This window comes from Poromitra crassiceps, assembly GCF_964638095.1.
Source record: "Poromitra crassiceps genome assembly, chromosome: 8".
NCBI classification, from domain to species: Eukaryota; Metazoa; Chordata; class Actinopteri; order Beryciformes; family Melamphaidae; genus Poromitra; species Poromitra crassiceps.
This window is the reverse complement of record NC_139629.1, coordinates 39,227,685-39,253,727: the sequence shown is the minus strand read 5'-3', so window position 1 is coordinate 39,253,727 and position 26,043 is coordinate 39,227,685. Positions and strand designations below refer to the sequence as shown.

Below are 26,043 nucleotides of genomic sequence, written 5' to 3'. Positions count from 1 at the left end.
AAGAAGAACTGGACGGACAAACCCGTCTTTATTTGTCACACGACAACCCAACACACACTCATGCTGACAGTGGCTGGTGAATTATTGTCTTTGCATTTATCCCATCCAGGCTTGTCCTTCCTCCGCAGGCCAGGAGCAGTGGACCAGGGCGAGAGTTATAACTTTGGTTATACTCGTCAGATGACGATCTTCTGCATGTTTTTAGTGGGGGTCCATACCGATGGGGAGCAGGGGGAGAACAGGCAAACTCTGCCTTTTTGACGAGATAGCCCACCTGGGCCGTAGTCACTGAAGATATGGGGAACACACATCCACAGCGTCCCAGGCGGGAATCGAACCCAGGACCTTCTAGCTGTGAAGCGACAGCTCTACCACTGAGCCACCGTGCCTCCCTTGAACGAGTTGAATAGTGACTCTAGGACCAATTTAAAGAAGTAATTATGATAGCAAGTTGCCATGAAGGGCTTTAAGTAAAGAGAAACCCATATAATACCTGTCATGTCATACTGTTAGGGATGCAGTCAAGCTTTTCATACAAGAAGCAATGATGTCACTGGTAAATAATACGTCTTAGAGCGGAGTGATAAACTGCATCTAGGGGTTTAAGACTCCCTCTCACTCTCTGTCCCTCTCTCTCTCTCTGACCCCGCACCTCTCTCTCTGTCCCTCTATCTCTCTCTCTCTCTGCCCCCGCACCTCTCTCTCTCTCTCTCTCTCTCTCTCTCTCTCTCCTCTCCAGATCCAACATGGCGTCTGATGGGTCTCCTCCAGATGAGGGTAAGACGAGGAGGAAGAGGAAGGAGCGTGAGCTGAGGAGGAAGGTCTCAGAGGTTCCAGAGGTTGGTAACAGTCACAAATATGCCTCTATCCTTTTGGAACATTGTTTGGTTGCAGTAACAGATTAAGTCACTGGGTGGCGCACTGGCACTCCTTCTTTATACTGAGACTGAGTTACAGCCAGTGTTGTAGTACTCGAGTCCGGACTTGGACATTTCGGGACTTGTGACTCGACTTGGACTTGAGCACTGATGACTCGGACATGGACTTGGACTGGAGCATCCATGCATTCGGACTCGGAAGTTGGAGACGAGGACTCGGACTTGTTAATTCATAGAAACAGTTTTTATTCCTTTTTTGTAATAGGCCCTAATAATTTGGCATAAGATATTGTTAATACCATGACATTATTCAGTTTTATGCAAGGGCGGGCACGTGTGTTCTACCTACAGTATGTGGATTCTTGAGACTTGAGACTCGACTCGGACTCGAGACATAGTGACTTGACTACTACTACTGGTTACAGCAACAGGTTGAGTCACTGCCACTCCCAGTCTGTCTTCCGACAAATACCTTGTCTCTTCAGTAATGTCTTTGTACCTGTTAAACTATATCAATCTACTGTACATCCGTGGTTCTCAACTGGTGGGTCGTGCCCCAAAAGTGTCTCGCGGGACCGTTTTGAGTGGGTCGCAGATGTGTGCATGAAAAAAAGTGCGCATGAACAAGTTCTACTCCTTGAGGACACCGCCATCTGTGGCTGACATTAGTGTATTTCGCAGGTTCTAGTGGGCTCCTTTCTAAAACCAGAGAGTGAAGATCCTTGTATGATATGAAACTAGAAGACCTAAGGCTGGCATTGGTACCAATATTGTCATGTTATTGCTAGTCTTTTGAGGGGGTAAAGGTAAAGGGGCTGGCTAATTAATGCTCCAAAGTTAGGCGAAATTTTGGCGAGGATCTACATGTATGTTGCGAGATTATAGTGCCGTAGAGACCAGTTGACAAGTACAGGTGAATAAAGTGGCACGTGTGTGAAACCCCACTACCCTACTGGCAATCATCTGGCTCTGTCATGCTATGCTGTCCAGGATTTCCCTAACCTAAAGCCATAACGTTGAGCTAAGACCGGACCAAACTCGTTCCAGGTCCCTGAGGTCCAGGTGGACATCGAGGAGCTGACGGCCCGCGGACACCTCGCCCTGCAGAGCGGACGGAGAGAAGAAGCTCTGAGCTGCTTCAAGAAAGCCCTGAAAGCTTCTGAGGTATAGAACCCGTTCACATCACAGACTGTTACAACCTGTTTAGTCCTGAACATCACTGGCTCCCTTTACACCTGGCATTAAAATGTGTTTTGGGTGATGGGGTTGCAATCAGTGCGTGACCACATGAACGTACAGGTGTAAATGCACCCAAGACATTGAACACAAGTGTTGTCATTCCACATTCCACAACTACGTGGGCGAAAATACGTGCTTGATGTCACTGCCTTGTGCGTCATCATTACCATGGCGACAGTCCGCTGCTGATGTGACGCTCGCATAAAACAAACTTAGACTTATTATTTTTAAAGCAGCTATGGGGAACTTTTATTTTGTGTTGATTGTTGCAGCCCCTGTGGACAAAAGTGGAACTGTTCTCCTGGAACGAAGACTGCATTTCCACTTTTTTTACATGAAAGAAAAAGACAAAAAAAACACAAACATCTACATAAAACACCAAGGCTGGTCCCACTGTCTCCACTGCGCTGTCTGAACCCAAGCCAGGAAAGGCTTCTGTGAGTCAGAGAGCCTCCCCTGCTGTTTTATTCGGCTTGTTTGAGATGAGCAAAGTTCTGTGCAGATTGGACCAGCGACTTGCTTGGCCCGTTGCATGATGGTTAGAAAAGTTGTCCGACTTGCTCCGCCTGCCCGACTGTGTGAGCCACGGGACTCGTGAGCCACAGGACTCGTGAGCCACGGGACTCTCGTGAGAGCGAGGCGGGCGCAGATTTGGAGCGAGCGCTGCGCAGAGGATGACGAGAAAAAACGCATCGAGCTGAGCGCCCATTGGTTCAACACAGGTGTATCACACACCCACAGTGAAATGCAGGAACTTCAATTTGATGTCTATTCCAAGCTGTCACTCAGTATTTTACATAAATACCACATGTAATGCCTACATTAAAATAAAAATACGTAATCTGAACGGCTGGTTTGAGCAGTGAGTGTGGGTGGCACTAATGCACATTTAAAAAAGGTTCCCAGGCACACTGTTCTGTGAAAAACTTTAAAAGCCTTTCTTTTAGTCCATGGCTATACAAAAGTATAAAAAAAAAAAAAAAAAGAGCAGAGCAACAGACTGACCGACGTGTTTGAGCTCCCGAGAACCTTCCTCAGGGTGTAAAGGTCACCCTGTACCCTGATGTACTGAAATTTGATTTGTGTGACATTAAAGCGGCGTCACAACAAGCCAAAAAAGGTTGGGAACCCATGACATGTTTCCTTATTTGGCTGCTGTTGATTTCCCAGCATGCCTTGTGCTTGCTCCTCCGTGTGTCAGTTGCAGGACTCTCGTGTGCGCCGTGCGTGTGTCTTTAACCTGGGTGCTGCGTATGTGGAGGCGGGGAAGCCTCAGAAGGGTCTGGGCCTCCTGCGGCGAGCAGTGTCCGGCCCACGGGCCAATCGGCTCGCAGACCTCCAGTTCAACCTGGCCGTGGCCCACAATGCACTGGGACAGCGGGAAGAGGCCGCCGCTTACTTCCTTCAGGCTGCCCAGTTGTACCGATCCCAGGGGGGTGGAGCCAGCGAGGGCGACGCCTGTATGGAGATGAGCCGCTGCTACGCTACACTGCAGGTGTGTGCAAAGTGTTCTTCAGGCAGATGTTAAGAAATGCCATAGGATGAAATAGAGCACTGCAGGAATGAGTCCGGAAGTAGCATCATAGATATTCTATTACTATCTAGATGGGTCACTGCAGGTTCCGCCAATTCTAACAAATGGTAGCAGCAAGTCTCCTAAATGGTCATGTGGTCACCTCTCCCCTGAAGTGTTGTGAGAGGACTCTGCCTGGTGATGCAGGGTTAGCGCTGACCTAGCAAGCTAACTTGAAATAGAGATTGTGAGTTCCAAAACTCCACACAAACCACACATATAAACACAAAGCTGACCCTTGTTAGCTCAATACAGTTGAAACTAAGATATTCCATAAAAAAAAAATCTAGCCACAGATTTAGCTACTACATCAACGAACTTCAGCTTTAGCTTTAGCTAATCGCTCCCTGCTAACATGAGTTTCTGTTGCCAAATCTCGCGAGAGTGTGTTGCTGAGATACAACAAGTAAAATTTTCTCCTGATCTGTCTATCTGAAAAATGCCATTTTAGTGTCAGAATATTCTGAAGATATGTGGCTTCGGAGAATGGGCCGAATATTTACTTTAATGAATATGGGGCGAAAGAATCTGTCATAATCTGAGATCACATTGACTTTTCCCATTGACTCTCAATAGACTCAGACCTGCCGAAAACCTCCTAAGTCCGTGGAAAAACACGGGCAAAACGCATGTGCCAAAATGACAGGAACTGAGTTGAAGTTGGGCCGTCTTGCTTGAAATCCCATCGTCTTTGGTAGCATGTTGGAGCTTAAGGGGAAAAGTGAATGCGGTTTTAAAATGGGGATTTCACTTAAATGCATAAAATAAGGTCTGTTGTTAACAAAAGTTTATGGGAGTGATAATTTGTGTTCAGCAGGATAATCTTCACAAACGTGAATCACTTTTATGACTTTTGAAACGTAAATGTGTCTTTTCAGAAAATGCTTCAAAAGGCATAAAAATGATTAACGTTCATGAAGATGATCCTGCTGAACACAAATTACCAGATCCAACATGTCCGGGACTTCGGCCTTCCGACTAGAGTAGCCTACTCTATTTTAGGAAGTTCAAGAAGGCTCTTAAGCAGTGTTGGGCAAGTTACCCAGGAAGTGTATTCATCAGTTACTTATTACTCATTTAAAAAGTAATACAATTACTTTATTTATTACTTTGTATCAAAAGTAATAAGATACGTTACTCGTTACATTACTATATTACTTTCGATACCCCCCTTAGGTGTCAGGGAACCTATGAAGACTTTGAACTATAACCTACTCGTCTAAAATGTGTTTAAATACAGTATATTGGAGGCTTACCTTTTCACTGTAGGAATTTTAAGACAGGTGAAGGGCTGTCTCTCAAAGGGACAGTTCACCCTAAAATCAAAAGTACATTTTTCCTCTTACTTGTAGTGTGTTCGTGTGTGTGTGTGTGTGTGTGTGTGTGTGTGTGTGTGTGTGTGTGTGTGTGTGTGTGTGTGTGTGTGTGTGTTAGGACTGGACCCAGGCGGTACAGGGTTTCCTGCGTGCGGGGGAGAGCTACAGGGTGGCGGCCATGTTGGATTCTGCCGCCATCGCTCTCAAAGAAGCAGGAAGTCACATGGTCCAATCGAATCAGTTTAGCCAGGATGACGTCACCGGCGTGCTGACAGAGTGTCTGAGTCTGGCAGACAGTGTCACCGACCCGACGACTCGGGGTGAGTCCTTTATTAAGCAGCGGTGCTGTCTGAAAATATTTCTCATTACTAGAATATGACTCGTTATCACTGTGAGTTATACTCTGCTCTGGCCACCAAGAGGCTCTGTCATTGGTACACTTTTATAAGGCAATTCTTGGTCTGCTCCCAGCCTACATATTGCCGCGGTCTATTTTTTCACCTTTTTTTGTGTGTGTGTACATGTAAATCGATGCCATTGGTCACCCTTCATGTCTGTCTGTGGGTTTTACAAAATTTAACCAGTGGAAAAGCATTAAAACAATCTTGTGACTAAGTCTCATAACTCCATTCGCCCTCAAACGGTCCCTCAAACCTCGAGGCTCCGCCCCTGCCTCCGTCTAAAGCCCCCCAGGCAGGAGGAAGATACCCCGGAAAGCAGGCATGGTAAACCAGAACCGAACGGCGCCGTTTATTTCTGACTTTATTTTGTTTTATTTCTGCCTTCGGCTGACGTAAATAGATCAATAAAATGTTTTCGAATTTAATATCCCTAGGCTGCAAACTCATTTAAACTATGCAGATCAAAGTGGTTTCTGACGAGACTAATGTTAATTAGTGTTAGTTCCAGCTTGTAGCGTGGGCTGCTGTCCTGTAGAGGGAGCTGTAAGCTGTTCCTCCCCAATAGGTCCATTTAGGAGAGGCACAGTAGAAAGCCCAGACATGTGCTAACATGAGGGAATTTTGCACAATTTCAGTGTGCACATTACCTGTTGGTATAGTGCATAGACCGTCTACAAAATATGGACAGAGTCAGCTTGACGTCACCCGTTGGTTTTTGGACTCCCATTTTGAAGCCTAGTGTGGCCGTCGCCATCTTGGGGTTCTTGCGCAGCTCGCGTGAGACGGCACAAGACCAGGGCTTTCCCAGAGCTGCAGCTCCCCCTGCTGTTGGTCCGTGATCGGCAAGCTGCACGATCACTGGACAAGCGTAGTTCTCTACTAGGAACCTTCCTAGCTAGTAGTGTTACCGCCCAACCCTAAACCTGTCTTCTCTCCTCCAGGTGAGCTGTACCTGGCGGTGGGCGTGGCTTACTGTCGCCTCAGGTGTTTCTGGGAGGCGGTGCAGTGCTTCCAGCAGGCCCTGCCCCCACCCGGCCCCCCAGGCCCGGACCTCCCCGGCCTGCCCCCCGGCCTGCCCCCTGGCCTGCCCCCTGGCCTGCTGGCCGACACGCTGCTCAACCTGGGAGCCGCGCTCAACTCTGTGGGCCAGTTCAGACCGGCTGTGGGCTACCACAGACTGGCTGTTGGGCTGTACGGTGAGACACACACACACACACACACACACACACACACACACAACACACGTCATGTTGAGCAATACAAAAGCAAAATAAACTTACACATATAATCACAACATAACCATAGGCCTAAAGTAACAAACTAAAGAAAAAGGAATAAACAATAAACAATGAGTAATTATAATAATGTTTCAAGTTATACACTTGGCTTGTTAACAAAAGTTTATGAAACAGCAAAGTTTGTATTCAGCAAGATAATCTTCATAAATGAGGACCACTTTTATTACTTTTGAAGTGTTGTCTGAAAATTGCACATCAAATTCAAGACACTGGTACTCGCCTACAGAGCACCACACCAGACAGCTCCTCCGTACAGTATCTGCAATGTACAGCAGGGGACCCAACCTTTTCTGCACCACCGTGGACCGGTTTAAAATATTGCTGCCGAGCGGGGAGGTGGGGGGTTGGATATGAAACGCATAGCACATACTGTAGTTCACGTTTGGATATAGTATCAAATACACAGGGCGCATTTTCCTCGCATGAAGATAATATGAAAACATGAACTCACCAATGTCTCTCCCACACACGGCGCCTGTGTTTTATTCCTCTTTCTCCCTCATGTTATGTTTCTTCAGATCAGATCGATAGCCTGCATAATCATTGTGGATGGCCACAAGATAGAAATCTGTTTGCAACACACCCAACGTGCAAATTAACCGATCGAGCGTGGGATGCGTGCATAACAAAGCCTCTATATGGAGGGAAAAGTTTGTTTCTGCCTTCTTCCGTTCTTTAGTTATCGACACTTGAATACAGGTCGTTTTCACCAAAAACGCTCATCCCGATCGCGACTCTTCTCGTCCCTGGCACCACAATGGTGGAAGGAGCTGCCCCATCTGGTCAGGACGGCCGAATCACTGCCCATCTTTTGGCGGAGACTAAAAACACACCTTTTCAGGCTATACCTGCGCTCTTCTTGAACTAACATCTCCATCTTCTAAAAGAGTGTGTATGTGTGTGTGTGTGTGTGTGTGTGTGTGTGTGTGTGTGTGTGTGTGTGTGTGTGTAGGCTCCTTGGGTCGCCGTGCGGACCAGGCTCAGTGTTTCAGTAACCTGGCGTTTGCCCTCACTCAGCTGGGTGAGGAAGAGGAGGCCGAAGAGAGCTCCATCCACGCTCTGCAGGCCTTCAGAGACACCGGTATCTACTGGGTTTCTACTGTATTATCCACGCTCTGCAGGCCTTCAGAGACACCAGTATCTACTGGGTTTCTACTGTATTATCCACGCTCTGCAGGCCTTCAGAGACACCAGTATCTACTGGGTTTCTACTGTATTATCCATGCTCTGCAGGCCTTCAGATACACCAGCATCTACTGGGTTTCTACTGTATTATCCACGCTCTGCAGGCCTTCAGAGACACCAGCATCTACTGGGTTTCTACTGTATTATCCACGCTCTGCAGGCCTTCAGAGACACCAGTATCTACTGGGTTTCTACTGTATTATCCACGCTCTGCAGGCCTTCAGAGACACCAGCATCTACTGGGTTTCTACTGTATTATCCACGCTCTGCAGGCCTTCAGAGACACCAGTATCTACTGGGTTTCTACTGTATTATCCATGCTCTGCAGGCCTTCAGAGACACCAGTATCTACTGGGTTTCTACTGTATTATCTATGCTCTGCAGGCCTTCAGAGACACCAGTATCTACTGGGTTTCTACTGTATTATCCATGCTCTGCAGGCCTTCAGAGACACCAGTATCTACTGGGTTTCTACTGTATTATCCATGCTCTGCAGGCCTTCAGAGACACCAGTATCTACTGGGTTTCTACTGTATTATCCACACACTGCAGGCCTTCAGAGACACCAGTATCTACTGGGTTTCTACTGTATTATCCACACACTGCAGGCCTTCAGAGACACCAGCATCTACTGGGTTTCTACTGTATTATCCATGCTCTGCAGGCCTTCAGAGACACCAGTATCTACTGGGTTTCTACTGTATTATCCACACACTGCAGGCCTTCAGAGACACCAGTATCTACTGGGTTTCTACTGTATTATCCACACACTGCAGGCCTTCAGAGACACCAGTATCTACTGGGTTTCTACTGTATTATCCATGCTCTGCAGGCCTTCAGAGACACCAGTATCTACTGGGTTTCTACTGTATTATCCATGCTCTGCAGGCCTTCAGAGACACCAGTATCTACTGGGTTTCTACTGTATTATCCACGCTCTGCAGGCCTTCAGAGACACCAGTATCTACTGGGTTTCTACTGTATTATCCACGCTCTGCAGGCCTTCAGAGACACCAGTATCTACTGGGTTTCTACTGTATTATCCATGCTCTGCAGGCCTTCAGAGACACCAGTATCTACTGGGTTTCTACTGTATTATCCATGCTCTGCAGGCCTTCAGAGACACCAGTATCTACTGGGTTTCTACTGTATTATCCATGCTCTGCAGTCCTTCAGAGACACCAGTATCTACTGGGTTTCTACTGTATTATCCACACACTGCAGGCCTTCAGAGACACCAGTATCTACTGGGTTTCTACTGTATTATCCACGCTCTGCAGGCCTTCAGAGACACCAGTATCTACTGGGTTTCTACTGTATTATCCACGCTCTGCAGGCCTTCAGAGACACCAGTATCTACTGGGTTTCTACTGTATTATCCATGCTCTGCAGGCCTTCAGAGACACCAGTATCTACTGGGTTTCTACTGTATTATCCACGCCCTGCAGGCCTTCAGATACACAGGTTTTCCACTATTTGGAATTTTATACAATTTTATTTGTATATCTCTCCCACCTGTCTGTCTGTCTGTCTCTCCACCTGCCTCTCTCTACCTGTCTCTCTGCAGAGGACTACCTGTCTCAGTGTCAGGTGTGTGAGGCATTAGCAGAGTCCTACCTGAAGCGGAGGAAGCTTCAGAAAGCTGCTGAACTCTACAAACAGGCTCTGTCTACCCTGAGCCGCTGCCCTGTGACATCACAGGTCAGTGACATCACAGTTCGGTGACATCACAGGTCAGAGGTCACCGCGCCCTGACAGGTCAAGTACGTCTCTATCTGCAGCCTGCAGACTCCCTCAAAGACATGCCCATTGATGCAACGCCAGTACAAGACACTGCCTCATTCACTTTGCGATGAAAAATAATGTGATGTTAAGCTTTTCGGTGGCCGGGTACATTGTGGCAGATGAGATGCTAACATGCTTTTGATAAATGACACCTGCATCTGTCTATCTGTATATCCACTGTTTAGCAGCGGGTTAAGTAGCTAATTAGCCATCAATTCTGTGATTCTCTGATTCTATGCTATTAGCTTTAAACTTCCATCCATCCATCCATCTTCAACTGCTTATCCGGAGTCGCGTTGCAGAGGTTGCTTGCCGCCCAGTCTGTCTGGCTCTTTACAGCGTTTGTTTGGTTGTGTGCAAACATGGAAAGCGCAGCGCCGGGCAGGAGGCCTCCCAGTCTGTCTGGCTCTTTAAAGCATTTGTTTGGTTGTGTGGCAAACATGTGTTTGGTTGTGTTTGGTTGTGTGCAAACATGTGTTTGGTTGTGTTTGGTTGTGTGCAAACATGTGTTTGGTTGTGTTTGGTTGTGTGCAAACATGTGTTTGGTTGTGTGCAAACATGTGTTTGGTTGTGTTTGGTTGTGTGCAAACATGTGTTTGGTTGTGTTTGGTTGTGTGCAAACATGTGTTTGGTTGTGTTTGGTTGTGTGCAAACATGTGTTTGGTTGTGTTTGGTTGTGTGCAAACATGTGTTTGGTTGTGTTTGGTTGTGTGCAAACATGTGTTTGGTTGTGTGCAAACATGTATTAGGTTGTGTTTGGTTGTGTGCAAACATGTGTTTGGTTGTGTGCAAACATGTGTTTGGTTGTGTTTGGTTGTGTGCAAACATGTGTTTGGTTGTGTTTGGTTGTGTGCAAACATGTGTTTGGTTGTGTTTGGTTGTGTGCAAACATGTGTTTGGTTGTGTGCAAACATGTATTAGGTTGTGTTTGGTTGTGTGCAAACATGTGTTTGGTTGTGTGCAAACATGTATTAGGTTGTGTTTGGTTGTGTGCAAACATGTGTTTGGTTGTGTGCAAACATGTGTTTGGTTGTGTGCAAACATGGAAAGCGCCGGGCCGGGTAGGAGGTCACCCAGTCTGTCTGGCTCTTTAAGCATGCATACATACATACATACATGCATACATACATACATACATACATACATACATACATACATACATACATACATACATACATACATACATACATACATACATACATAAAACAGGAGTGTTACCATGGTTACCACTGTACACAGTACTGAGTCAGTAAATGCTCTCTATCTGCAGGATGGCTCCAGTGCAGTGCAGGATCGTCTGGTGGAGCGTCTGACTGCGGCGCTGCAGCAACAGGCCAGAGTGCAGGTCTGCTTCAGTCTGCATTAGGGGTTTCACAGACTAGTGGACTATCTGAACCACCAGTGGACACTGTGCAGACTAGTGGACTATCTGAACCACTGGTAGACACTGTGCAGACTAGTGGACTATCTGAACCACCAGTGGACACTGTGCATGATTGTAGATGAATGGTTCCTCTGTCGTTTGAGCATGGTGCAGTAACAAATAAACAAGCGCAAGATGCAGAGAGAAACATGGGTGTACGTGCCCATACTCCACTACAGTCAACAGGGTGGAAATACTTTACCAGACCGGGAATCAGTAGCCTGATTTAAAGCCAGCCCGTCTATATGCTAGACATATTTTCAAGTTAACTGCTGAAATATCCTATTGTCTTTAATGAAGAGAAATTATTAAAGAAAAACTTCCTGGATCTGATGGTTATCTGGTTGAAACAGGATGTTGGGGGTGGGACATAACGCAGTGAGGGATCATTCAAAAGTCTTAAACAGAATATGAGTCTGCAGAGAATATGAGTCAGGGAGAGAAAGTGTGTTTTATTTGATAGGAGGGGTGCAGATGGGCAGCATTGTAAAAAAAAATCAGATGGTTTTATTGGTTAGAAAAATATATTTATGCCTACTAGTGCGCAGGAGTTCATTTCACGGTGACTTTAAGAACAATTATCAAAACCATCCAGTATTTCCACATCTAACATGATAATATAAATTATTACTTACAACATTATTGGCAGGCACAGAATGATTTATTGTCAGTATCATGAAGCTGTCCTTGACCAATAATAGAATTTAAATTCCCTTGATGTTGGTCTTCATGAGAGTAAACCTTCTTCTCATGACACAGAGGCCACGCCCACTCAGACCCCGCCCACTCCGGCCACACCCAGACAGCCCTCCCTCCGGACATCCAGGCAGGTATGAAGCGGCCAATCAGCTCTCATTGTCACCACATCCTCCAATTAGCAATAACATTAACATTTAACATTAAAAACATTATTGTGTTTCTGTATGTTATTACAGCGCTACATGAATGCAATTAATTAACAATTAAAATGAATGAATTACACCCACAACTGTTTTACACTCTTTTATTTGCAGGAGAACAGTTACTGCATGGCTCCAGAGTCAAAGCACAGAGTTCAACCATCAACCTCTCAACCCAGACGGGCCGAGGCCGAGGGGGACAGGTGAGTCAACTTTTCAGCTTCTGTTTGACCTTACAGCTTTGTACCTGTGTTAGGAAAAGTGTTGTACTAATATAACAGTATTAAGCTGCATTCAGAGCAAACGCTCTTTTGCAAATTTGCAAGGTTACATACAAAGTCAACGAAAATGAGCCCCGGGCAGCGCGAATGACGGAGCGCAAATTATGCTATATTCACCTCAGCTGCTATTCACTGGTAGTGGTGTAAAAATAATAGTAATACTAGTGGTAATACTGGTCCTGTGTGCAGGAGGAGAGGCATGTGAGGAGGCCCAGCAGAGGAGGAGCAGGCAGGAGGGAAGAGCTACAAACCAGGACTACAGACTCATACAGGAAGAAGCAGAGGATTGTGGGCCAGCTGGGGGAGGAGCTACTGAATACATGACCACGTTACCTGTGGCTATCAGGTAACACACACACACACACACACACACACACACACACACACACACACACACACACACACACACACACACACACACACACACACACACACACACACACACACACACACATACACACACACACACACACACACACACACACACACTACACATACACTTACTTGCTTATGGCAGTCCATCGTTGATGATGACCTTATATCTCTCAGGGCAGGGGTATAGGGGAGTTCAGTCCTTGGTGCACTCATGCCACCTCATGTGGCTGTGTAGAACTGTTTATGATCCACACTCTTTTCCACATGTGGGGCAGGTGTGTGTCGGATCTGGCTGCACAGTCTTTGTAGTGCCAATCTAGGCATATCCCTCGGTATATCTGCCAAGTTTCGCGATCATTGAACCAACATGCGTGGAGTTACGGCCGTTATTGTGTTAGGCCATGCCCAGTTTTAGCATCTGCGGCGCCCCCTTTTGCTCAAATCGCACAATAGCATGTCAGAAATGCCATTCCAGATGAGACTGAGTTTGCGCCCGATTATGCGAATGGCCTTGATTTACCGCTATTACATGGTTACCCCGCCCCCTTTCACCAATCATGACAAAACTTCTGATTTTGACTAGTACATCCTCCTTAAAGTTTTGCGATCATTGGACAAACAGGTGTGGAGTTACTTTTTTTTTTTACTTTTTTGTGTTAGGCCATGCCCATTTTTGGCATTTATGGTGCCCCCTTTTGGTCAAATTGCACAAAGTTTTGGCAGACATGGTCAATGATGATATCCAAACATCTCAGCCAATTTGTGTCATGATTCGTTAATTGGACATGAAGTTATGACAATTTAGCTGAGAGGCCACGCCCTCTCACAAATTTAAGAGTTAATATCTTCTAAATGAAAGTAGATTTAAAAGCATCCAAGAGGCCAAATTGTAGAGCTTGCTCCATAGATGCTACCTAGCGATTTTGGTGGAAATCGGTGAAACGGTCTAGGAGGAGATGTAAAAAATGTGTTTTCCAAACTTCCGACCTCTGGGTGCTGGAGCTCGGTCCCGTTCAGCACCTCGGACAGCTCTCCTGCCACAGACAGAGGTGGTAGTGGTGGCTTGTGCTCCAGTGACCTTGTCACTATCAGATGCCAATGTTTGGACCTATAGGATGCTGCCAGTGCCAGGAGTTCTTCAGGTTGTTGTCCCCCAGGAGGACTATGGGTCGTTTGTTAGTCACACTGTAACGTTGACTTTGTGCCTCTAGGGGGCATCATTGGCAATGACTGGGGCTGATCCAAGGGTGGATCTACATCACTGGTGTGGAACAACATGTTTACTATTCACTTGTTGTTGTCTTTTAACTGGAATAGGGTGTTGGTAATGACAAGGCGGTGCTCCGAGCACAGTGTTAGTAGTCTGAGATCGTTGAGGTTGCCGGCGTCATGTTTGCCTAGTATGCCTTCCCAGAGCCCGCAGTCTGAGCCCACATGAGCATTGAAATCTCCCACTAGCAAAGGTGTATCACTGGGTGATGTCTTCAAAGTGCTGTCTTTTGAATCTTCACTGGCATCTTCACTGGGTATGCACTGATCAATCACTCAATATCAATTTTATATTTATACAGCGCTAAATCATAACAAGAGTTATCCCAAGGCGCTGATAACAAGGGTTATCCCAGGGCTGATGAAGGTATGTGTCAACCTCGGGTCAGGGGAATGCACCATCTCATCAGCCTTTTCTGTCTGCCATCAGTACCTGGTTTGGTTCTATCAGAGAACATCAGAACCAGTTAGAAGAAGCTGGAAGACCAGACTGCGATACATGGTTGCCATGGTTACTGCCATATTAAACCACACAGGTGAACATGAACGAGACCTTAACCAGTATGACGAGTCGCTTTTTCAAAATAAAAGCCCTCCTCAGCTGGAGCCACATATTGAGGAGTTTGAGGGTTTGATGGACAACATCAGAAATCCTGACTGTGTGTATGTGTGTGCGCATGTGTGTGTGTGTGTGTGTGTGTGTGTGTGTGTGTGTGTGTGTGTGTGTGTGTGTGTTATTTAAATGTGTGTCTCTCTCTCCAGTTCAGACCAGTCAGAGCGATCTGCAGACTTCCAGCACAGTGAGTACAGACAGTCTCATCTAACATTACTAAGAGTATTTTCTGGTTTCTTTACTCCTCTATGACAGTAAACTGAATATCTTTGGGTTGTGGACAAAACAAGACATTTGAGGGCGTCATCTTGGGCTTTGGGAAACACTGATCCACATTTTTCACCGTTTTCTGACATTTTATAGACCAAACAACTAATCGATTAATGCAGAAAATTATCAACACTGACAGATTAATTGTAATTGACAATGAAAATAATCAGAAGAGGAAGTGTAATACAGGTATACACACCTGTATTGATGTGAAAGTTTCATAATACAATTATATTGTGCAAAGATAATAATTAGAGAAACTTTAAAGACTGTAAGGAGACACACACAGACACGCATACAAATCCAAATGTGTGTGTGTGTGTGTGTGTGTGTGTGTGTGTGTGTGTGTCTGCTCGCACGCATGCTGTGTGTGCGTGTGTGTGTGTTCCAGGCAGTCTCTGGCCGGACGGTGCGACCCGTCGCACGCTGCAGACCGACAGGTAACCCCGCCTTCTGTCTGTCTGAGTCATCTGATTCTTTGGCTGAATGGGAGCCGCTGATTCTGACTGGTGGCTATTTTGTTGCAGTGAGCCCTCATTGGCCCGGCGGGCGGAGAACCTGCCGGCTGCTGGCGGCAAGGCCACGCCCCTTTTAATGAGGTGGAAGTCTCGTTTCTGCAGCGTCATGTGACCATGTCATGTGACCTCGTCTCTACAGGACAGGAGCTTGCTGAGGACAAATATTCAGTTAATTTACACAAACAAGTTAAAGGAATAGTTCACTCAAAAATGAAAATTCAGTCATTATATCTACTCACCCCCATGCCGATGGAAAGGCGGGTGTAGTTTTTTAGTCCACCAAACATTCCTGGGGTTTCACAGCAAAACACTGTTGCAGACTTCTCCTTAACATTTGAAGTACAAATTCACCTCCATACAGTTGCCGTGAACAGGGAAGTCAGCTATAGAGACCAAAACTGTTTTTTGAACCCGGCTGTAAACAGGTTTATTTGTGCTGTAAAATCAGGCAGTTTAACATGGGGATGTATGGGGAATGACTCACTTTTGCAGCTAGCCTCAAGTGGCCATTTGACAAACTGAAGTTTTTAGCACTTCTGTGTCAGAGTGTCACGTGATCTGAAAATGGCCTGATTGGTCAGACAGTATCCAGCCTATGATCAGGGTGATCAGTCATGTATTGATGATGTAAGTGTGTCATGTAATAACCATGTGGAATAAAAGTGGTTGAAACAGACTGTGGTTCCTATGGAAACACTTCTCTCAGGATGTTAGTGTGGAGCTCAGTAGAGTTGATCTCTATAACAGTTTTTTAACATCTGTGTATTGGTATGTTAGTTAAGCGACTCAAAGCAGTCAATACAAATTATATCTTAAACAAGACTATCGGCAAGCCTAGTTAAGCCGGACCCGGACTGCTGCCACTGTGTTGTTTTTTTGGTCATTTACATTTTTTATTGATTTTGTCTTGTTGTATGAAATATTAAGATAAGATATCACTTCATTGTCAGACAGAGTCCGAGATTTGTCTTGCATCCTAAGACACTTGTTTCTCATAAATACATACAGGTGTACAATACAAACAACAACACCATCACATCATCAAAGTGCTTCATACTGTGGAACTTCAATACACGTAATTGACGACAAAAAACAAACAAGAGACAAGAAAAGAAAAGTGGCTGCAGTGCTTCCTTAGTCCCTACCTAGAGCCTCTAACCTGATTGAACAGTTTGACAGACTGGGGCACAAAAGAGTTTCTCAGTCTGTTTAAGCGAGCCTGTGGGACTCTGAATCTTCTGTTTGAGGGCAACAGCTCAAATTCATTAAAAAGAATGTGAGTTGGGTCACATTATGCTACCTGCTAGAGACAACATTCTTCTTGTGTGGGCTTCTTGAAAGTTTGTTTCAAGTGTTTGTCCGACAATTTTCGAGCATATTCGGATTAACCTGCATAGTCTAGTTTTAAGCTGCACAGACAGACAGCTATACCATGCACTACTCCCATACAGCATAACACTCTGCACAATTGATTGAAAAAACAGCAGCAAGATCTGTGTGTTCGCTCCAAAAGACCGGAGTCTTCTTAAAAAGTAAATACGTTGTTGCACCTTACTGCAGGATAGAGCAGTGTCCACATAGATGCCCAGATATTTATATGCAGAGGCCTGTTCAATCTGTACGTTTTGAACGGTAACTGGAGGAGGATACTCACTCTCTTTAACAACAAAAATGATTTATTTTGTCTTCACTGCATTTATGATGAGTGAGTTGTCTTCACACCACTGTACTAATCTATCTGTGATTATTTGTCAACTCAAGAATGGTTAGGCAAGTTAAAAATGTTACATTCACATTCAGATATCCCGGGAAGTGAGCGAACAGATCAGCTGGCAAAAGAAGCAGTTGAAAAGGAAATTGTTGAAATCAAGTTATCAAAATCAGAGTATGCAGTGTACAAAACAAGGGAGGGAACAGAGGAGAAGAGGTTGTAATAACAAGATTAAGAATAGGACATAGCCTGTCACTACATGTTATACTATAAGAACACATTCTAGTAATGGTCTTTGTGAACAGTGTCAGGTACCAGTCCAGAAACCGTAGAACATGGTTCATCACCGGCAATAAAAACAGATGGGAAAGGGAGGAGTTGATGAAGGAGGAGATGGGGAGTTTGTGGATAACAGGACCATGACTGCAGAACATACTGGAGTGCTTGGTCAGCTTCATCTTCCTAATGACAACTGATGAGGAGAATCTGACAGACTGGACATTGTAGGAGGTAACTAACCCCAGAAGATGGCAGTAGTGCAACATTATGGATGCAAGCTGCCATTAAACTGCAAAGAAGAACAAGACCAAGGACCCTGAAAAAAGAAGGATAAGACATCAATGGGGTGGCACTGGGCAGGGTAAGTCCCACACTATGAACCATCTATCTGTGTTGTTTAACCTTTGATTAAAAAATGCTTCCACCAGGTTTGTTTACCTCGTATATGTTCACGTTTAAAGACCCTTTACTTTATAATTTAAGATTGTTTTCCCGCTCTTGATGTGACCACTTGTGACGTGAGGTTGTTGTCTTATCCTTCTTTGTATGGCCCTTGAAGAAGACCCGGAAGTGGAACACTACGCAGCAAAAGTAGCAAGCAAACGCCAAAAACAAACACAGGAGGAATGGCACGTCTCTCCTGTGTAGGAGCTCATGTTCGCTCCAAACAGTTTCTTCACTAACGCTAAACCTCCACTTCTCCTGCAGCCAAGCAACAAGCGAACGAAGGTGCGTCCAGCAGCCCCGACACACGCCAAAGTCCATTCAGAAATCAGTTAGATTCATGTTTCCTTGTGTATCGGCACCTGCATACCTGACCTGACAGAACCATGCACAATTTTTCACCTTATAATAACAATTTTATATGGAATAACAAAGACATTTTACATAAACACAAATTTATCTGGATGGAATTGGTTTCACAATAATATTTGTTGTGTTGGTATAATATACCAACACAACAAATATTACCATTGTTAACTCCCCCCTGCCTGGCTCATCCAGGTGTGAAAAGTTCACAATCTTTGAGAGGGGTTTTCTCAGGTTTCTTCTCCCCAGACCTTCCCAGATTGTGAACAATCAAATAAGCATATCTCCTTCAATTTTTTTCAGATTACAATGTGTGACGCATCATTTGAAAGCTTACAGTCTGCCATTTCAGAATCTGTAAAAATCAGAAAAATGCCCTAGGCCTAATTGAGGGTCAAAACACCAGCTGGTGTCACATATCAGTTATAGGGATTCTGATTCTTTGTTATGAAGAGTTTCTGTCAGAATATAATATCCCTGTAACACCTATGCAAAAGTCTTTGGTGCAATACCCTCTGGAATGTGTATGCTGTTTAGATCTTCTCAGCCAAAGGCCAAGTAGTACCCTTTTTCCATCTCCAGCAGGCACTTCTATAGGCAAAATCTGTTTTCCAGTTCCTCTGGTATATAAGAGCCCATGTTCCAAAGAGATGTTACTACATGACCACATGTGATTTCATATTGGAACCAATTTGTGGATTGGGTGGTATGAAAGAAGGTTGGCTTCTACCTAATCCTTAATTGCCAATAAAGTGAAGGAAATCTCTTTTAAACTCATTCATAAATTATTCGATCGCAAAGACTATGTTAAAAAAAGAAAGACATTGAATGATAGTTTCTGTAATGTTTGTCCTGAAACTGCTGTGCACTTGTTTTGGCGATGCCCAATTGTTTAGAAATTCTGTCAAAAAAAGAAGAAGTTCTTAAAAAAATAGAAAACTTGTATTTTATATTGGAGGAATGTATTGTTTGGTCTCATGGAAAATGATACACAGAATACCTCTTGTGTGTACCTGATAAATCTGATTATAATAGAAAAATTCCATATTCATAAATGTAAATTTGCAGGTAAGACACCATGCTTTATCACCTTTAGCAGTTCAAACAATACATGTATTCAATTCAACACTCTTTCAAACAAAAAGCAATCATCAATCAAAGGCGATCATTACCCCCCTATTGTATTTTATTTCTTCTTCTTTTGTTTGTCTTGATCTGTACATGTGTACGTGTGTGTGTGTGTGTGTGTGTGTGTGTGTGTGTGTGTGTGTGCGTGTGTGTGTGTGCGTGCGTGCGTGTGTGTGTGTGTTGTGTCTCAGCAGACATGGCGGAGGCCGGCGCCCACCTGACGGCAGCGTCAGACGAGCGTCCGTCCATCTTCTCTTTGTTGGCCCAGGAGTCTCTGATGGAGGCGGTCCGCCCGGCGCTGAAGCACGCCGCCAAGGTCCCGCCCACTTTCCCCCAGTCTGTCCTGGGATTAAACCCATGCATGTATTTAGCTGGGGGTTCCTATCAGGAAGAAAGCCCAGGGGAGTACGGGGAGAACATGCAAACTCCACACAGAAAAGCCCTTTGATGAGATAGCCCACCTGGGCAGTAGGCACTAAGGACATGGGGATGGGGACACAGCCTCAACGCCCACAGCGTCCCAGGCAGGAATTGAATCCTGGACCTTCTTGCTGTGAAGCGACAGCGCTACCACTGCGCCTGGAAAAGTCACGGCATTCGTAAAAGCCTTGAAAGTTTTGGAAAGTCATGGAATTCACCTCTTTATATTGGATTTGCGTGGTTTTTCTATTTTGTTATAAATATTTTTATGGGTAATTAATGTTTCCCCCCCTCAATAGCTTCTATGAAACACAAGATATTTCTGAGTCAAACTACGTATAGTGTATTTCAGTTTCTCCAATTTAAGATATGCCATAACATTTCTGACCCAACATGCATGAGATGGAGGGGCAGCTGATTTCCAGCTCATTAAAATTAGTAGTCGGGCCAGAAGCGATGAAAAAGCTAAAGCCTCGGCTTGAGCACTAGAGTCTGTAACTCCATCAGGTGCTACTCCAAAAATGGCAAAGGCAGGGTCTGGATCAATGTCCTTCCCGCAGATGGAGGAAAATGTTTCAAAGATGGAGGACCATGAGGAAAGTGTTACTAAAGTCAAGTGAGAAGTCCAGTCATTTCCCCATACTCTTCTATACAATCTGACTTCTTTTTGCAGCAATAGACTGTATAAACTCACCTGTATAAACGGGTGAGTTCTATAAAACCCCTCCGTACAGTTGTCATGAACTTTGAAATTAGCTATTGAGACCAAAGCTGTTTTTATACCCGTTTATTTCTGCCGTGAAGTTGGGCATTTTAACACAGGGCTCGATCACTGAGCTAAATAAATGGGGAATTAAACACTCGCTTTTGGAGCCAGCCTCAAGTGGCCATTCAAGAAACTGCCGTTTTTGACACTTCCGTGTTGGCTTTATTTTTCAGAATGAAGTTGGGGCTTGGATGAAAGCAGTCTTACTTCCTGCTTGCATGTGTCCTCAGGTTCTGGCAGAGTCTCACCCGGCTCAGCTCGGCGTGCTGTGGAGAAGGTTTGATGAAGTCTACCTGCTGCTGGACCTGCTGCTGCAGAGCCACTTCCTGTCTCGCCGCTCCGCCTCCTTCTCAGAGAACTTCTACGGCCTGAAGAGGGTCCCCTCCTCGGCGTCCGCACCCAGAGGTGGGTAGTACTCAAGTACATTTACAAAGTTACATGTACTTGAGTATCTTTTATTTTATTTTATAAATTGTACTCTTAACACGTTAACTGCCAACGACGTACTGATACGTCAAGCAGAATCCAACCGTTCACTGCCAGCGACGTATGGATACGTCAAAAAAATCGTTTTTTTTTTTTTGACGGTGGATCGTTGATCTGGCCCTTTTGCATCTTCTATTATACTGTTAGAGCCGCCGGGCGTGTGCAATCCATTCCGCCGACCCACTGAGTGGCGACGGTGCTCAGACTATTGAGTGTTGTTTGGCCAGAAACGCACGCATTCCAGCTGAGCTCAACCGAGGACCCAGAAGCGAACGAGCCTCATTCTCATACTGTAGGCGAAAACCTTTCACACGGGCGCACGGCGGTGGGGGCTTCCAAAGGTGGACTGGGTGGAAAGCACACTTTGAAGCGCGCAGCATAAGCCTAGAGTCACACAAGGCTTCGTCAAAGCTCTCAACCGAAAATCCAAGAACGGATTAAGCCACATCCACGCTCGCCGACGAGGGGCCGCCAGAGAGAGAGGCTGCTGCTCACTGCTCAGACAGGCAGGAGAGACTGGCTTGTGACTGACAAACGCTGCTGAAATCCACCAGACACGCCCACGGAGGGAGGAGTTGTAAGGAGAGGGGGTGCGGGTGCTGCTATGGAGGAAATTACTGTTCAGAACTATATTGTTTATGTCTGATAGTCTCACTGATGCCAAAAATAAATGGTTAAAGTGACTGTTTGATATTGAATTTCACAAAACTGCGATTATCTCAGCTTTTTGTCTCAGACGCTGAAACCATGCTGTACTCAACGGCTAATATCTACATAACTACTAACTCTACAAACTAACTCTTTTAGACAGAGAAAGCACACATTCTATTAGTACTTTTGTGAACTTTGTGTTGACAAACTCCAAGCAGAAAATTATCCTTGGCTCTTGTAAAATGAGCCAGAATCCTCAAAAAAACCCTCTGGCAAAAGCTACCTACAGTAAAAAAAAAAAGGCTGGCAGTGAATGTGTTAAGAGTAGTTTTTTTTTACGGAATACTTTTTCTCGTACTCATTTGCAATAAAATATATTTACTTTTACTTAGTTACATTGGGCCATTAAAGGCCTAAATATACCTCCGCGTCAAACCCTTCGCTGAATGTGGCGAGGGGTGTGCCGCGGTCGGTGAGCCTGCCGGTGCAGCCTGCGTGCAGCTCACCAGAAATGTGACTTGACGCGAACAGCAGGAGAGAATGAAAGCTATTACCAAGTATATGCACTACATTCTCTCCTCCAAATAGCGTTTCCACTTGGACATGTGTTGTATGAATGGATTTGTCTGCTGGTTGAAGATCAGCTTCAAAAAGACTTACCTGTTGCCTCCCCCTGACCTTTCACAACTATAGATGCGGGAACTGCCAACAACGTAATTTCAAAAGCCTTTTGTCAGGCAGCCGTAACGCAGTAACACACGCTGCCTGAGCGAATTCGCACTTGTTTGCGCTTACCCAAGTAATTATTTGTATGTTTTTACTTCTGCTCGAGTAAATATATTATAAAGTAACTGTACTTTTACTTGAGTACCGTTTTTGACCCATCCCCCCCCCCCTTCCCTCCCTGTCCGTGGCAGACCGGGCCTGGTGCCGACGCTCTCTCCTCTTCCTGTGTGTGTGGCCGTACGTGCGGGCGCGGCTGGAGGCGGCTCTGGCCCGACAGCGCGATGAGGACGACTTCTCCATCCGGCTGGCCGGGGGGCGGGGCCAGCGGCTGGTCCGGGCGGCGGCCGCGGTGTGCCCGCTCCTCTCGGCCGGGGGGCGGGCCTGGGCCTTCTGCCACAGGCTGCTCTACGTGTTCGGGCTCACCGCCTCACACAGTCCTCTGCTGTGGCTGGCCGGGGTCCGGCTGGCCACGCTCACTGCTGCCGACATCAGAGACATGGAGCTGAAAAGCCCCACAACTGGCAACCCAGCTGACTCCAGGTAGAGTCTGTCTGTCTGTCTGCGTTTCTGACCACAGAGTGGTGCATGGGGGGAACGGGCACTGCACTAGTAGTCCTAATTAACAGATATTTAAAACGATCAATCTAAAGCTAGCTTTCAGTAACTGCTTCAACTTTGAAATAATGAACGTAATGCTCCTTATTCAAATCATTGTCAGAAAGCTCTGAACATATGACAAGTTATCATAACAGTCTTATAGTAATTAGGCCTAACATTTAAAATGACTGCATGGAATTAGCATAAAGTGGGCATGTCTGTAACGGGGGGAGAACCCATTCTCATTCAGATATCTTGAGGTGAGAGGTCAAGGGACTCCTTTGAAAAGGACCATGCCAGTTTTCCCCTCACCAAAATTTTGCCGAACTTTGGAGCGTTATTTGTCCGCCTTCCCGACATGCTATAGCATGATATAGTTAGATGCATTAGCTCTTCTAGTCTCATATCTATATCATTAGTCTTCACTCTAGCTTTAAAAGACAGTGCGGATGTGGGCAGGTTAAAACATGTCTGGAGGGGATGCAGCCAGGTGCTGAGCTTTCACTTGTTGACAGAGAAGTCAACTGCCCAAAGTAACACCTTCTTCTCCTGTGGTGTTTGCAGCCTGGCGCGGCGGGCTTGGCGCCTGTCGTGGGGAGCTCTGGAGGGCATGGCCATGTCTCTTTCCACCTCCCTCTCCCTGGGCGTCTTCTTCCTGCAGTTCCTGGAGTATTGGTACTCGTCCGATAACCGGAGCCAAATCCAGAGCCTGAGCTCACTGGCCGCGCCCCCACCGCCGCTGCACCTGTCCAGCCACTCCCGTGGGACGTGCCCGCTGTGCCAGAGGCTCCGCGCCAACGCCACGGCGCTTTCCACCTCCGGCTTCGTCTTCTGCTACCGCTGCATCTACGCCTACGTGAAGGACAAGCAGTGCTGCCCACTCACCGGCTTCCCCTCCCAGCTGCAGCACCTCATCAAGATCTACGCTCCGGACAGCTAGACGATGGGCGGAGCCTGGCCAGGTCACCTGACGGGTGCAGTCTGGCCAGGTCACCTGACGGCCACATAAACTGTCTGGACTTTTTGGAGTCTGGGTACAACATTGTCCGAGTAAGGCCGGATTGATTCACACAGGATCAGGCGATGCGGCCAAAACGCATTCATTTGAATGGGGGTAGTGCGTTTAGGCTGCAGAGGTGATGCCGGGGGAAAAAAACGCAAAAACTGAAAACTGAAACTGAATCAAGTGAAAGTGGAGAAACGCAACCTGACGTCATGCTGCGGTAGCCAATCACAACCTGACGTCATGCTGCGGTAGCCAATCACAACCTGACGTCATGCTGCGGTAGCCAATCACAACCTGACGTCATGCTGCGGTAGCCAATCACAACCCGATGTCACGCTGCGGTGGCCCCGCCCGAGGGGGTGGGGGGCGTACTATCGTCCCCACAACCGTATTTCCCAAATGGTCCTGGAGGACGAGCCCAGGGGCATGCTTGACCTTTGCCTGAACCCACAGCTGCGTGCTCTATCCAACGACAAAGGCTTCCCAAAGCGGTAAGGACGGCGCTAACGGTGCTTGACAAAGCGTGGCTCCTGGACGACTTCAGAGTGAGAACGTGTTGCAGCAATCGTGTGCCACACGGAACCGCCACATCGCCGGCCGCCTTATTATAGTCGTGAGATTACGTCCCCAATCCCTTGTTTACCGAGCAAATGTGAAGATGGAAGATTCTCCTATAGTAAATGACAGGGATATTATAGGCAGCAGTGTGTGTCTGTGTGCTTTGTTTCACCGAGAGCTGCTACATGAGCCCCAAGTGTGTGTGTCAGGGTTCCCATGGCTCCTTGAAATGCTTGAAAGTTTGTGAATTTGAATATGCCCTGAATATTTTGGAAAATAGACAAGTTCTTTTGATATTTTCTTTTTAACATAACATTAGTAAATAGCAATAGGTTTGACACAGCACAGTTGAGAAGGGTTCAGACATGCAAGCCTCAAGTTTGGCTGCCTCCAAAATTAGAAAAAGGTTTATTTCATTCATTCCCTAACAAGTAAAAAGTAGAGTCCGCACACTGCGTAGACTAAACTGCCAGTGTATTTGTAATGCATTTAATGCATTACAAATACACTGGGACTTTTTGTTCTGTCTACTTTTTACTTGCTACTGATCATCTGTTGTCCTCCTGCACCTCTACTTTCACAACCCCCGCCCCCCCATCCCTGCAGGCTAGGTACACATTCACCCCTCTAGTGAATTTCTAAGATTAAAATAATTGTATAGAGGGTATGCATGTGATGTCACAGAGGCAGAAGTCACTGTGGGGTCACGCCCACTGAGTCACAGCAAGACTGAGCTTGAATGCAGTAATCAGCCTAGATAAGTGACACCTGCTGCTCAGGGAGGAACTTGACACTCGTTTTGACACTCATTCCCGATTGAGGGGGCGTGTTTCAGTGGGTCTGCATACCCTCTATACGAATGTAATTCTTATAAATTTTGTAATACAGAGTTAGAAAAACTAATTATGCCTAAAACGTTGACTTTGAGTATTTCAATTACATGGTAATTTTCCATCTAATTGTATCACAATTGTATTGTGTACATAAATTCAATGTAAAGGGTCACATTCTATCATGTTGCTCTATGCAGGGGTGGGCAACTGGCGGCACCCCCTGTGTGGCCCGCACTGGAATTGCTAAATTAAAATTTTAAAATAAATAACTAATCAATAAATAATATATCTCATGTGTAAGAAATGTTGTCCTACATTGAAGTAAAAATTTAAATAATGAACTCCTTGGTTTTGGATTTATTTAGCTTCAAGAGTGCATTTTTGTTCTTGTGTGACCCTCAACACAGGCTTTGAGAATCCCGGGCCACTCACTGATACTTGTGCTTAAATTAACCCACTCATATTTTGGTTTATTTCAAGAAAAACATTTTGGTTAGTGGAAATTCTAATTGGCTCTTAACTTTAAAATCTAGCAGCTATATTGGCAGGTGGTCAAAAAAGTTAATTTCAAGCCCTGCAGGGAGAGCAGGTGGTGACATGGGAGGGAATGAGAAAAGGATCAAATATCGGTGGTTAAGACTGAATGATGACATCACAACTGTTAATTTAAAAGGAGTTATTCCTCTAAACCTGGCTTCAAATGGCCCAAATTTGTCGCACCGGCGCCGTTCGGCCCCCAGCCCTCAACA

At 45.7% G+C, this 26,043-nt stretch overlaps 2 protein-coding genes across 3 annotated transcripts; both read left to right on the top strand.

The window, feature by feature from the left end:
• Positions 1 to 746: 746 nt before the first annotated feature.
• ttc24 (tetratricopeptide repeat domain 24) lies at positions 747 to 15,435 on the top strand (the record flags this gene model as incomplete). The annotated part of the gene is made up of 11 exons (XM_083641213.1): positions 747 to 839; positions 1,926 to 2,042; positions 3,319 to 3,612; positions 5,125 to 5,326; positions 6,349 to 6,603; positions 7,658 to 7,786; positions 9,458 to 9,591; positions 10,946 to 11,020; positions 11,833 to 11,928; positions 12,112 to 12,200; positions 15,333 to 15,435. The coding sequence occupies 11 exons, from the start codon at positions 747 to 749 to the stop codon at positions 15,433 to 15,435; spliced, it is 1,587 nt and encodes a 528-aa protein (XP_083497339.1).
• A 2,474-nt stretch (positions 15,436 to 17,909) lies between these two features.
• On the top strand, positions 17,910 to 25,501 carry LOC310781704 (peroxisome assembly protein 12-like). 2 transcript variants are annotated; one of them, XM_083642306.1, is made up of 5 exons: positions 17,910 to 18,042; positions 19,446 to 19,567; positions 20,668 to 20,842; positions 22,492 to 22,840; positions 23,462 to 25,501. In XM_083642306.1, the coding sequence occupies exons 2-5, from the start codon at positions 19,448 to 19,450 to the stop codon at positions 23,835 to 23,837; spliced, it is 1,020 nt and encodes a 339-aa protein (XP_083498432.1). In that variant the 5' UTR covers positions 17,910 to 18,042; positions 19,446 to 19,447; the 3' UTR covers positions 23,838 to 25,501. The 2 variants fall into 2 exon arrangements, with proteins under 2 accessions (XP_083498432.1, XP_083498433.1); XM_083642307.1 differs by having other exon boundaries at positions 17,914 to 18,042; positions 19,443 to 19,567.
• Positions 25,502 to 26,043: the final 542 nt, after the last annotated feature.

Coding starts and splice junctions, on each gene's coding strand:
- LOC310781704 (XM_083642306.1), top strand. CDS start 19,448: ATGGCGGAGGCCGGCGCCCACCTGACGGCAGCGTCAGACGAGCGTCCG. Junction 19,568..20,667: donor CGCTGAAGCACGCCGCCAAG/GTCCCGCCCACT, acceptor ATGTGTCCTCAG/GTTCTGGCAGAGTCTCACCC. Junction 22,841..23,461: donor GGCAACCCAGCTGACTCCAG/GTAGAGTCTGTC, acceptor TGGTGTTTGCAG/CCTGGCGCGGCGGGCTTGGC.